This window comes from Rhamphochromis longiceps, linkage group LG18 (assembly GCF_057381845.1).
Source record: "Rhamphochromis longiceps isolate RC_006_pf linkage group LG18, R_longiceps_female_GT1.1, whole genome shotgun sequence".
Classification (NCBI taxonomy): Eukaryota; Metazoa; Chordata; class Actinopteri; order Cichliformes; family Cichlidae; genus Rhamphochromis; species Rhamphochromis longiceps.
In genome coordinates, this window is record NC_140574.1 from 7,849,957 (window position 1) to 7,864,393 (window position 14,437).

General features: G+C 38.8%; 1 protein-coding gene across 1 annotated transcript in view; it reads right to left on the bottom strand.

The window, feature by feature from the left end:
* Nucleotides 1-1,333: 1,333 nt before the first annotated feature.
* The window catches only part of LOC146647653 (contactin-associated protein-like 4), a 152,604-nt gene continuing 139,500 nt past the window's right edge, over nucleotides 1,334-14,437 (bottom strand). The window contains exons 20-24 of the mRNA XM_085387960.1: nucleotides 13,528-13,661; nucleotides 11,916-12,003; nucleotides 6,173-6,403; nucleotides 5,003-5,074; nucleotides 1,334-3,722 (exon numbers count right to left, since the gene is read on the bottom strand). Coding sequence (XP_085244086.1) covers nucleotides 3,529-3,722; nucleotides 5,003-5,074; nucleotides 6,173-6,403; nucleotides 11,916-12,003; nucleotides 13,528-13,661 — 719 coding nt within the window. The 3' untranslated portion in view covers nucleotides 1,334-3,528. The remainder of the gene's footprint in view (nucleotides 3,723-5,002; nucleotides 5,075-6,172; nucleotides 6,404-11,915; nucleotides 12,004-13,527; nucleotides 13,662-14,437) is intronic.

Below are 14,437 nucleotides of genomic sequence, written 5' to 3' on the forward strand. Positions count from 1 at the left end.
GTGCAATGAGCATATCTTTGATAAGTCCCTCACAACTCTCTGGATGGCAGTAATTTACAAAATGGGCTTAATGTTGTTATTCGTTATGGCGAATGACCATAAATCCATCAGGGGAATATTTACTGAAGTCACACAGAGCAAGGGAGCCAGGGAGTGTTTTCCCATAGACTTCTACACAACTGTAAGTTTTATTGAAAGAGGCGTTGCCCCCTGCTGGACAATTAAACTGTAGGTTTAAGGCACTTCAGTAATGCTTTTCAGACCTGGAAGCTATGTCCATGTTTTATCCTGTCTATAGGTGCACCTGTGTACTGTGTTCAAAATGACTCGTCAATCAAAGTAAAGTCTCACTGGTTATGATTACTTGTCACAGAGAAATATATATCACAATTAATATCAGTTACCTGTTGTTGTTGTTTTTTTTCAACTTCACAGAGTTTGATGACAATAAGAAAACTGCATAACTTCAGACCTGGTCACATGATGTGAGTTTCATCAAATTAATAATAATAACCCCCCACAACCTGCTAGGTTAATGATCTAACATGGCACCAATGCAAAGTGAATTTAAGCAATTTTTTTTTTGCTTTATTTTAATCACATTAAGTTAGGTTATTAGCCAATTTGCACATTTTCTCAACATTTGAGGGAACGTAGAGCCAGAGATAAATAAAATTGGGAACCTGAAATTTAAAATACATGAATTTAAATATGTATTTAAAACGTTTAAGTTAGTGAGTGGACAAACCTGATGACAATAAGGACTTCCTGATTTTATTTTGGAAAGTTCTTTACTCAGTTAATGACGAAATGTCAGGCAGTGTAAACAGCCCATTACACAATTAAACTAAAAGACAGTCAAGAAGCTGTAGCTCATCAGCTAGTGGAGCATTAAGAATGTATAGTTCTTGTGGCTGTGCTCACATTACAGGCTTTGCTGCACATTTCTGATTTTTAACTCGTTCTTTTTACCCTTTTTAGACAATTTTTTAAAGTCAAAAACGTAATTTTTTTTTGTTTTAATCGTGAGAGTTTGATACATTCAGCTCAGTAACAGATTAAAGTATTAGACCAAAAGTCCAGTAATGCTTTGAAAGTAGCGGTATGATTATTTCATTAAAGTCCATTAGTCGGTTTGAGGGAGCCGAGTGGAAGTCAGTAGGAGTGGCATGTGGGAGTCTCAGGTATGCATGCTCTCTGGAGTGTCACAGATTATATTCCTATATTCACGGGCTTAAATTTGGCGAGCATGCAGAGCATACAGGATAACTAGCCCGTGCTTTATTTAGAACGTGAATGAAAGAGCCACAATGTTTTAATACAGCATCCAGTTCTCTTTAATACGTCCACTTGATGACAACAGAAAATATACAACAGGAAGTGGGATGTAAGCCTCCCACACCAACGGTACCACTCTGAAGTGGTTGTATAGCCCAATATAATATAATATAATATACTTAGTGCTGTAAGCGTTAATCTCGATAAAATGACATTAACACCATAACTGCATTAATGCGGAAAATCTCCGTTAACGAGTTACTGCGGATCGCCCCGTGCGTGTGGCTGCACAGCATCAACGCGTTAGCATGGTTAGCTCGCTGACAGTACTAAATATGATATAATACAATAATGCAATTTCCTAAAAACACAGGCTTCCTTTAATTCTCGTGTGACCAGGTCTTCATCCTTTAAATGACAAATTAACAAAATTCTACATAATAGTGTAGAAAATGATCAGCCTCAAATGTAACATGGTTGTAATCTTGTTCGTCGTGTTAAAATGGTTTGACAAAACCAGAGACGCTCACAGTGACAGTTTGCACACGGTTTCCACAAATCACTTCACAAATCCCACATTAGTGACTGGTGCCAATGTTATGCTGTGTTTGCAGAGGAAACTTTTGAAAATGTTCTTCTCTGGGTCTTGAGAAACGTCTTATTTGCTTTATACATATGCAGCGTATCATCCAGCACAGTTCAGTCTGCACGCTCGTCTGGATGTCAAAGTTACCTGTTGAACCTAAAGAGTGCTGCACTGCAGTAACTTCTGCTGCGAGGACAGTCAGTGCTTCTTCACCAGAGAATGAACTCTCTGGAATCAAGAATGGGACAGACAACAACGCAAAGAGATGAATTATGCACTTTGAAGATTTAGCAACTTTTGTCATTAAAATCCAATCTGTGCATTGGGTCTCTCAGAGAGACGGTGGTGTGTGTGCGTGTGTTGATAAACAGCTGCTGTTGGGCCTCTCTGCTTGGTGGTGTTTTCATTATAACCATGTTTGCTTGACACAGTCTCTCAGATTATCTTTCAGTCTTATTATTCTCCTCTGTCTCTGCTTTCCATCAAATCACAATTCACCTGTCAGATCAGAGCAGATTAGCATTTCACAAACACATTAACCGTCTCTGTGTGCAGTGAATGAGGTGACAGACAGCCGCACTGTTACCGCCAGCAATAAAAACTTCCCCATTCAGAGACATTTAGAGCATTTGGAGATGATGCTCCCAGCAGGCAACATGCAGCAGGGAGGAGAAAACTTTAATAAAAGAAAAATATATATAAAAAGCTAGAAAACTACAAGAAAAGGTTTAATGTTGTGGTGTGCTCAGAAGAGAAAAGAAGAGACTGAAAAAGGAAAGAAAGGAGAAAATGAGTCCCTACTGTATAAAAATCTCTTATTTCCACAACTGCAGCGTACCAACAGTACAAATGCAATATGTGCTTATTCACAAGTGAGCAAGACTGTTGACTTTAAGATGTCACTTAAAAAGGACCAAAAGAATCTGTTCTAGCACAGCATGGCTGGAAAGAAATCACTCAATAAAATGTATAATTGAAATGCTGACAAAAGCAGTCCATAGATGTTTGTTAGCTAAATTCCTCTGACAAAGTACAATTGTACAAGCTCGCACAGTTTTCCTTTAAAGACGTCTTCAAGGTTCCAGAAACTCCAAATTGTTATTCTCCCAAAACTTCCCGCATAATAAAAAGGCATTACAAATGAACAAATGCCAGCACTTACAGAAGTAGTCTTCCTGAGGGCCTGATTAAGGGACAGACTTTTCCACTTCCAGTTAAGCAAACAACATTCATGACCCTCATAAAAATGCACCATCAGCCAAATAACTGCAAACAACCTGATTCTCAGGAATAAAGAAATAAAGTTAAATCAACCCATAAAAAAATAAAAACACAAAATACCTGCAGCCTTTGAATATGACAGAGTGACAATACCTAGAGACTGCTGTAGACATAATTTCCCACATATACATTTTTTTTTTTTAAATATTTATAGTAGTGGAAACAAGTTTGTCAACACTTTTAAGGTCCAGCACTGTAGTCTGTTTGATTCACTATATACATAATATACAGTAAAAGACAAAACTGTTCCTTTTATACGTTCTCTATTGCGTGGAGCCGCTGCGTTGTGGCTCAGTGTGCAGTCTGAAGTGCTGAGGGATGACGGACAGTCCGGTCTGCACCCCTCCAAAAACCATCATCTCATCAGGCATTCAGGATTCTTGTTAAATGATATACTCCTTTGGGTTTTCACAGGGGACGCTCTGGGAATCAGCCTGGTTGCTAAAAGCAAAATCCTGGCTGTTTTCCTGCCGGTCCTTCACTTGCTGGTTTCGATATGTCTCTTTTCTCTGGTAGAGTAATCTGCCCGTTATCGCCAGCCCAGTCACAACCACAAAGATCACAACAGCGATGACACCTGCAGGGCAGACATATCCAGGCATTCAGGTTTGGACAGGTCTTTTATGTTATGTAGCCCGCACTTAAACTTTATATTTGAATCAATGGAGCGGACTTAATAATACACAATAGAGTTTAAAAGCACTACAAACTACAAGCCTGGAGAACTACTTACAGAAATCACAACAAAGCTTGCTTAACAGAGATCAGAGGATATGTTTCAGAGTAAAAGGCGGTCAAACCAAATATTAATATCACTCCATCTCTGCCTTATACCCTGCAAGTCCTTGTATGTTTGCACACGTTTCAATAAATCCCTGCACCTATTTGAGGTGGCTCAAAACCTGCTCGCAGTGCTGTTTATTAAAAAAAAAAGTTAATTAAAGAAGGTACAAAATAGTTAGTGCTGAGCAGCTGCTGTTGGGTTTGTTGACATAGAGTGGATATCTCATCTCAGGGACAAAGATGTAACACAAGAAGCCCTTTAAAAGGTAAACACTAACATTTTTATTTATTAAAGTCTTACTTTTCTTATCTGACTGTAAGTATGCCAATAACAGTAACACGCTTAGCCTTTGGAAATCACTCGTCAAAAAAACATAAAGAACTGTCATTATAAGGAAGCTGGAAATAATTCGATGTCCTGCAGCTAATACCTACAGTCCTATAATTGGGTTAGACAATGAACTGAGTAGAATCCACATTGTAATTCACTTGTAAATCTCTCACAGTGCTCAGTCTCACAGTACATTGTCTGCCCATCTCTCCTGGGTAAGTCGGCTTTCTTGCCCTGCAGTCTGGTTGTTCTAATCTAACTTCAGCACACACTGAACAGAATCTCACACATTTGTACCCAGCTGGACTCCTGTTTGACACATTTCTTCATTCAGAGAAAGTTTCATCTAATTGGAATTCAAAAACAGAAATCAATTTTGCGCTTTACTACTTTGGTTTTAAAACTTTTGAAGATAACAGGGTGAAAGTTTCAGCAGAGGTTTGGTTAGTTCAGCTGCCCTTTGTACACTGAAACACCAGAATCTCTCACTTTTGTCTCGCTACAACTTTATAGGAACACTTTGGAATCAATCTTCATTTTGAATCGTTCTGGAGTGAAGCGGGGTGATGTAATTTAGTTCAAATGAAATATTTTGCTCATCATATCACCTTTGCCAAAAAACCCTTATCGCTGAAATATTGAGTCTCACGTAGTTCAAGAAAAGTTCAACAGCAAAACGCAGCAAAACAAGGTGAAGAAGGTTCACGGTATAGTGAAGTATGTTTAAAAAAAAAAAACAGTACCTCCAATAAGAGCCGAGTCCGTCCTAATGGCATTGATCAAAGGTTGACCCGAACCTGCTGAACCAGACTGATCTACAGCAGAGAAAGAGAAAGGATGAGATAAAGAGGGAAAAACGAGGTAAATAGACGCAGTAAGGATGAAAAACCAAGGGCAACGTGAATTAAAAGAAGAGATACAGAGAGCTATAATAGAAAAGCGAGGTAAGGTAGATGAATGAGAGGCAATAAGAGGAAATAAACAGGTCAGACAAAAGAAATGGACAAGGAGGGCTATTTAGAGAAACAATAACGCTCATAAAAACAGATACAAAGCAAATACTACAGCAGCAAGTTAGACGACTGTTTAAGGAATATAAAACTGGATGAAAACAAGACCGGAGGAACTGTTTGTAACTCCCCTGTGTGGGTCTAATTAATTACGTTATCAAGCACATTGTCATTTGTCATCCCAACAAGGTGTACAAATTTAATGACACCATAATGCAGCTCACAAAAAGCAGCTCCCATCAATAAGACACACACACAAACACACACACACACACACGTTCTAACCTGCTATTGCACAATTATTATCACGTTAAAAGGGTTGGAAATTATTAGGCGTTTAGGCCAGCGAGAACAGCAGTTACATTTAAAATGAAAGGGCAGAGGTATCCTCTGAATGTTTTTTTGGGGCGTGTTTAATATATTTTTCTAGGAATAGTAATAGAACTCCCATCTGCAGTGAGCAAAAGTACAGCACCCTGGGTGATTCAAGGGCTCATACAGCAAGGCTGATGTTTCCAGTGCAAGAAAATTGGGCTTTCGCTTTTTATGAAACAACTTTCCAGCCATGGCGTGAGGCAAGAATTCACTGTTGAGCCTCTATTGACCTCCCATCCCACCCTCTGCACATCACGTCTTCTCCAAACTGCAAAGCACACAGCGGGCTATATGCCAGCTTGATTGGACCCAGAGAAATAACCCTGAGCTGGAATGATAAATTCTGGCTGGAGGATTTCTGTGTACCAAACAGTTTACACGACCATCCCTTAGAAATTATGCATATATATACAGTTATGGAATAGAGCAAGTCTTTTGATGTTTAAGACTCTAATAATTTGTGAGCAATTTAATTACCACAAAACAGCTTCTTCACAGATAATGCAAATGAGGCTCCTCCTTTCTTACCTGACAGGTGGTGTGTGTTCTCAGCTGCATAGGGATTGGTTGAAGCTGCAGAGCCACAGTTAGATTGGACTAAAGGTCCAGTGATGATGACAGGGCTGGTGTCTGAGTGGAGAAGAGCTGCTTTCAGAGGACTCATGGTGTTAAAGTGAACCACAGACAGACAACCAGTAAAACCGAGGGACGCCAACTTGGCCAGGTCTGGATCCAGGTCTGGATCCAGGTCATCAGATTCTGGGAATAAGAAAATATCAGACTCTTGAAATAAAAAATACCAAAAAGTCTTTTTTTGTGACAACCATATAATCCACTTTTGATAGTTTTGCCCTTTTGTTGATTTTATAATGATTTGAAAGTGTAACTTTACAAATCAACCAGCAAGCCTTGTGCAAGGAGAAGGATCGCTCAGTGAACCTTCAGTCAATAAAAGAAAAACTCACAATGCTCACAGAAATAACTTACATCTGACAAAAGTAATAATAAATAAAAATTCTATAAATGTTAACCAATGAAATTCAGACATTGCCTTCAACCATGCTTCAATGTAATTATTTAAAAAATAAATGCATGAAAAAGGCCTGGACAAAAATGATGGTACCCACAACTTAATATTTTGTTGCACAACCTTTTGAGGCAATCACTGCAATTAAACGATTCCTGTAACTGTCAATGAGACTTCTGCACCTCTCAGCAGGTATTTTGGCCCACTCTTCATGACCAAACTGCTCCAGGTGTTTCCGGTTTGAAGGGCGGCTTTTCCAAAGATGCTCAATAGGATTGAGGTCAGGGCTCATCTCATAGAAGGCCACTTTAAAATAGTCCAATGTTTTCCTCTTAGCCATTCTTGGGTGTTTTCGCTGTGTGTTTTGGGTCATTGTCCTGTTGCAAGACCCATGACCTGCGACTGAGACCAAGCTTTCTGACACTGGCCAGCACATTTCTCTCTAGAATTCCTTGATAGTCTTGAGATTTCCTTGTACCCCGCACAGATTCAAGACACCCTGTGCCAGATGCAGCAACGCAGCCCCAGAACATAACAGAGTCTCCTCCATGTTTCACAGTAGGATATTGATATGCTTCATTTTTTTAGAGCTGATGTGCCTTGGCAAAAAAGTTCCATTTTTGTCTCATCTGTCCACGGGACATTCACCCAGAAGCTTTGTGGCTTGTCAACATGTAGTTTGGCTTATTCCAGTCTGGCTGTTTTATGATTTGTTTTCAACAATGGTGTCCTCCTTGGTCGTCTCCCATGTAGTCCACTTTGGCTGAAACAACGACGGATGGTGCGATCTGACACTAACGTTCTTTGAGCATGAAGTTCACCTTGGATCTCTTTAGAAGTCTTTCTGGGCTCTTTTGTTACCATTCGGATTATCCGTCTCTTTGATTTGTCATCAATTTTCCTCCTGCAGCCACGTCCAGGGAGGTTGGCTACAGTCCCATGGATCTTAAATTTCTGAATAACATGTGCAACTGTAGTCACAGGAACATCTAGCTGCTTGGAGATGGTCTTATAGCCTTTACCTTTAACATGATTATCTATGATTTTCTTTCTCATCTCCTGAGACAACTCTTTCCTTTGCTTCCTCTGGTCCATGTTGAGTGTGGCACACACCATGTCACCAAACAACACAGTGACTACCTGGAGTCATATACATAGGCCCACTGACTGATTACAAGATTGTAGACACCAGGGATGCTAATTAGCGGACACACCTTGGATTAACGCGTCCCTTTGGTCACATTATTTTGATTCTCTTCTAGGGGTACCATCATTTTTGTCCAGGCCTGTTCCATGCATTTATTTTTTAAATAATTACGTTGAAGCATGGTTGAAAAACAATGTCTGACTTTCATTGGTTAACATTCATAGAATTTTTATTTATTAAGACTTTTGTCAGATGAAAGTTATTTCTGTGAGCATTGTGAGTTTTTCCTTTATTGACTGAAGGGTATCAACAATTTTGTCCACGTCTGTAACTCATTGCTTCGAGTATTTGAGACGTGCATGTCTTTGCTTTTTTTGGCAAGAGTTTAGTGAGAAGCATTGTATCACTAAGAAATGTGTATCTATTGTCAGCCGTAAGTTAGCTTCACCTTGTAAGTTTAATCTATAGTTTTACAATTTACTGGCATGCCACAGCGACCAGACTTTGCTGTTTTGTCTTATTATCAGACTGAACTTGTTAACTTGGTTTTAGGACTAACTTTAAATGTAAATTTAAAATGTAAACGAAATGCTTTACATTAAAAGAAGCCATGTGTGTCATCATTTCAACAACAGCTTTAAAAATATAAACCTTATGGTTTCCATAGGACAGTTTAGTTAATCACTTCAGATAACTGAACTTTTAACCTTTCAGAAGCTTGCTCTGTCAACCAATAGGGTGATCTGACACGACAAAAAGCACGACAAACACTGACAGGTACATTGATCCTGCTTCACATTCCCACGTTATCAGAGTGGGACAATAGTGGCAGCTCATTGACAGTAATAAGGACACACACAACCTCACACACACTGTCAATACAACACAAACCGTTCAGCTGGTCAGCTTTAAAGTCTGCATCCATCACTCCGTTTGACACGTGCACTCTCCAGCTCTTTCTGTTCATTTTATTGACTTCAAACTCTCCATCATTCACCTCTGCTCCTTCACAGCGGTGTAAACAGCAGCTGTGAAAGCCCACATTACTGCTGGAAACAGCTGCATCACTATCTGTTCAGATGACTGAGAGGTGACTGTGGTTTAAGCAGCACACATCTGCATGCTGATGAGAGCAGCAGGAGACACTGGCGCAGCCTGTAAGCTCCTCTCGGCTGATACACTACAGCCACTCTCTCTACCCCCACTTTGTTTCTGTGTATTCCTTCCGGGTCCATTAGTTAGGCTGATGGATGACAGGGTTCGAGGGGAGTGACAGAAAATCCACTTTCCTGCTGCTCTTCAGATCCTGATCTGACTCCCAGCCTCTGCTGGTTTGACAGAGGAGAGGACCGGTCACATGCTGACATGACAGGGTTAAAACCCACAGTGGAACACTGAGCAGATTTACTGCATAAAGAAAAGGATCCTGAGGGGATTTGTATTAGTTGTGTAATAAGACAGCATGAGTGCACGGCTTCTATTACATGTGGATTTCCATTATTTCGTTAATTGTTGTTCTTTTAAACTGTTAAAGATTTTGCCACAGTTTTTCAGTTCTTACATGGTGCAAAATTGTACATTATCTTATGTTCATTACATAGCACGTCCTGATGGATGCCCCGGATGAAAGGCATTTCATTCGACTGACTCATGTTTCACTATTAATTGCAGAGTGTTACGTTTTAAACCACCAGTGCGCTGCTGTGACTCCGAGTCTTATCAGAAAGCTGTGACCACAGCCTGCAGCCTCTCAGCACCTCGTGTTATTAACAGCTTATATCTCAGCCTGTCTTTGATGGTACTGCTCAAGGAGAGCATGAATAAGTCATGACAGAGCCCATTTCTCCCTCACCCCAGCACTGTTACAGGTCCCAGTTCAAGAGTATGCATTGGAGATCAATGAAGATGTGGTTTACACCTCCCAGAGAGTGAGTACTTTTCCCCAGGTGTCAAATCTGCACTTGTGCATTAAAGCAAACACAGTTCTGGTTTAACCTCACCCACCAATCACGGTAAACCCTCGACGGAACCCCATTTGCCAGAATAAGTATCTATTTTTGTATGATAGAAAAAGGAAAACATTTGTATTTATTTTAGTTGTTATGTAATTTTTAAATATCTACATGTCTAAATTGCACATACTGCGATAATAACATGCATTTTACTATAAGTGGTTATACCATCTATGAAGATTTATGCTGTTTACAGATTATACTGTGTTGACCAAACCATATGTTTTAAGGTTTGCAATACTGTATTGCTTTATGCATACACTGCATTATACAGAGAAATGTTCTGAATATTTATCCTAGCCTCATTAATAGAAATGGGATGGAAAAAATAATGGAAGTGTAATGCAATTCAGATTAATGGCAAAAACACAAAAAACACAAAAACTGAATCCCATATTCTCCATTAACCTAATATTTATGAATCCTTCTCACCAGCACATCCTTATACTGGGACCAAACAGATCATATCCATAATTAAAATGCAATAAGTACCAATTTGTGAATATTAACAAAAAGATTGTTTAGCAGTACCATGTTTTGCATAAATGCACCATCGTTGTGTTTTGTTTCATTTGCATAGTATTTGATAGAAATATAAACATCCTTTATTGTCCCTCACTAGGGAAATTCACCTGTTCCAACAGCAACGCGAGAGAGAAATGGAGCAAGAAAATTCACACAACAGTAAAGAATAAAAATACAAGAAATAAGAGACTGTACAGGGCAAATTCACAACACAAGAAAAAAATAATACTGTAAAGTTAGGGTTTCAATAAAATAAGGGTCACTAATCTGTAATCCCGGATACGTTACTGCAAAAGGCATGACGTTCAAACTCCCCAGCTGTTATTTGCTGAGGGAATTTGTCAACCTCCTACAACAACACCTGCATCATCTTAGACTGAGATTTTGATTTTCTGTGTTTCCTATTTACTGAGCCGAAGTCGTTCTTCATGTTTTCACTATGAACTGGCGATGGGGATGAGTTCTTACGTTTATTTGTTTTTACAAACTACTGCATCTCAAAAAAAGTAATATAGACTTTTTTAAAATATAATTTAATTGAATTAGTAAACCCCCACACTATGAATGTCTCTTTGTGCTCAGTAGAACAGTCAACTTTCAAAGACGTTGGCCCTCACGCAATGTTTACGCAAAGTTTCATGAAGACTGATCGAGTTGTCTCGAGTTGAGAGTGAAGCTTCTTAAAGCTCAAGTTGTCTGTTTGAACTAGCTTCCAAGCTTCCATTAATTACCGAAACAATACTGATAATATTAATAGAGATGCTAAAAACACAAGTGCAACAACTGGTGAAGCCAAGTAAGTCATGCATACACTCATCATATTTCAGGCTTAAAACACATACGCAATGATGTTTCCTTTAGCTTGTTGTAATAACATATTTTCCCACAATTGATGAGCATTAAAATTAAACATATTTCCTGTGTAGTTTTATGTTCAATTCAAATTGGTTTTATTAAAAAGCGCCAAGTTACAAGAGCTTACACTGTAAAGACACTAAAGTAATACATGGAAACCCCAACAATTAAACAATGTTTAATCAACAATATTGTATCGTTAGCTTTATTTTTTCTAAAATCTTGTTTCTATTTTTATTTAAGTTAACTGAAATGTTTTTTATACCTACTTTTTAGTTTTAGCTACCCATAATCACCTGTGTTTTATAGAGAAAATGGACAGTGCTATCAAACATGTGTCATTTTCAGGACATCATACATTAAAGTTGATATCATTTTTGGCTTCTGAACTATGGCATCTTTTTTAAACGAAAGATACCAGAAATGTCTGAACATCAGTTCCTGCAGCAGCTATACACGAAGTTCAGGGTTAAAGTCATGATTAAAGACATTTTTCCATTTTGCCTCAGTCTCTTTTTTTTTCCAGATAATCTGAATAATCAGGCTTGCTGAGAACAGCTAAAGCTACATTTATTTCTTTAAGTTTCCCAAAGCTGAGTGTGAAATGAGGCCAAACACCCCAGAGCTGTTATTCAAATGAGTGTGAGTCTGAGTGTTCTTTAAGTAAAAGGGCTTCTTCTCTATTTTTACAGGCTCCTCACTTACCGTGCACTCTGCCCAACACCAGCGACTTCACAGCGTTGAATTCCCCATCAGATGTCAGATTGAAGTCTTCTCTGGCATTTTCATCAATCTGAAGGAAGAGAGCTACTTCCATTATTTAAATAGGAAAGTTTTGTTTTAATTTCGGCGACTTTGAGCGGTAGGTGTGGCACGAGAAAAACATCTTACAGAAACGGTATTACGAGGTACTCTAAACGTGCTTCAAATTTGATTCAAATTTGTTTAAAATGGATGTAAAACTATCTCCATCACCTTATGACTCCTATACTGTATGCTGCTAAAGATACAACAATTCAGTATGATGGAAAGTGATAAGATGAAATGTGCCTCATAGTTTACTGGAGCCTCACAACACAGTGAATCAGGAGGCTACACCCACGCAAGACAAGGTCACCTTGTAATTTATCTCACAGTTGATAATTATATAGGCATTCTGGCTGCTGCCTCCTGGTTAGATAAAATTTACCTCATACATCATCTGAGGCTCTTGTTAACAAGATAGGAGATGTGTGTGTGTGTGTGTGTGTGTGTGTGTGTGTGTGTGTGTGTGTGTGTGTGTGTGTGTGTGTGTGTGTGTGTGTGTGTGTGTGTGTGTGTGTTATTGCCCTTGAGATAAGCTCCTCATTGGCAAAGACATGGAACAAAAAAAGTTTATCTTAAGTAGCTTTGCACCTCATCTTCTTTATCTGCATGTACAAAAGCACATCATCGACATAAAAGGAGCAGGTTTTACGACACAGCGATGCATGACTTTGCATTATTTATGGAATAATTTTAGCAAGTGGCTCAAGCACCATTACATTACTGGTAACGATACTGGTTACTGGATAATCACAATTAGGATATTGTATTTGATGCAACATCATAACAACATAGCAACATCATAACATCATAACCTGTTGCATCAGGCTAAATTCTGGAAGTGTCAGAAGAATCACTACACCTATCTCACAATGAGACTGCTGTGACTGTTACGAGCCACACCTGCTAATCATTCTGGAAATACAAAATAAAATGATTCTCAGTGTGTGGTTCAAACATGCAAACTAAATGTTTCCAGCAAAGAAGAAACTCTTGTCGAGTTGTGGCAGCAGAAGCTTGTTTGTATGATGTGTTTTCTGGTGTGATAATGACAGTGCAAAGGAGCAAGTAATATGGAGAGAAACGCCCTCGGGATTGCTGCCGTGCACTGAAATTCTATAGTAGATATCAGCTTTACAACAGTCTGCAAACAGTGAATAAAACATGATGTTGTGTGCCAAAGCTTATGAGATCCACAATAATGAAACATCAGTTTGTAGACTCTTTAAGGGTTATGAAGCGAAGGTGGTAGGGATGTGGCCAAAGGTTTCTATTGGAATGTGTTGCTGTTGTCACTCACATTAACTCTGCAAACAGGATCATTTGTGTGCTGCTAATCTGTCTTTTGTTCCTCCAATGTAAGAAAACAACAACCTCGCAAATTTGCATTAAACGCTGGACTTGTTTTTTTTTACCTAAAACAATACCGACGCCTTTGTGCGAGCTGGATTTCGTTGTACTTTGCCAATTTGCAAACTTGCAGTGATTTCATGAGCTGATGAGGTGTTTTTACCTGCACAGACACAGAGTCTGTCAGCCTCTTGATGGTAACGGTGTGAAGCTGTCCATTGGCCACGTTCCTCACGCTGCTCCTTAACACTTCAGCATCTCTGCTGCTGTCCAGCTTGTATCTCACCTCCAGCTTATCTTCATACATAACAGACACACACACATACTCATCAAATAATAGTGTTACAACTCAGATATATGAAAGAAGTAACATTTCTACACTTTCACAGAAGAAGGATTTGAGATCATCAGCATTAAGTTTGGTCTTTTCCTGAAAATTAGGCTTTGCTACGTTGTATAATCTTCACCAGCAGGGCAAACATACATTTAATCCTTCATATATGGATCTGAATGTTTTGAAGAAGTTGTTGTTCTATTAATTGAGATTTGCATATTAGGAGGATAAGCGCTAATTCCCCATCAATAACAGAGCTAATCCAATTAATTCCCCTAATAGTCAAGCATATTAATTGGAGATTTATCAAAAGAGTGAAGATTAAAGATTGTTTTTAAAAACGAAAGTTTTTTTTTCTCACATCTGCAATATTTCCATAAATCAAAGTGAATAAATCATATCACAAGGTTAAAATTACAATTCAATATCTTCTTTTTGAGGTGCTGAGGAGAAGGGGAAATATTAAAGACGTACCACGTACCAGCTACTGCTCTAATAACAATAAATTTATTCTTTAAAAAAGGAAAAAGGGCCCTAAGTGAAGCAGTAGTGCTCGGGCTGAGAGGGTTTAACTGCAGTCAAGGATGAAAAGAAATGAGCCATCTTAGGGCAAACAAGAGAAAGCTCTCAGGGATTTAATTGGACGCTTCATTTTAAGAGCATTTACCTGACGACTCCAAGGTCAGCAGCAAATCTTAATGCCCTGCTGTCCATCAGCTTTCTCTGAGTCATTAACACC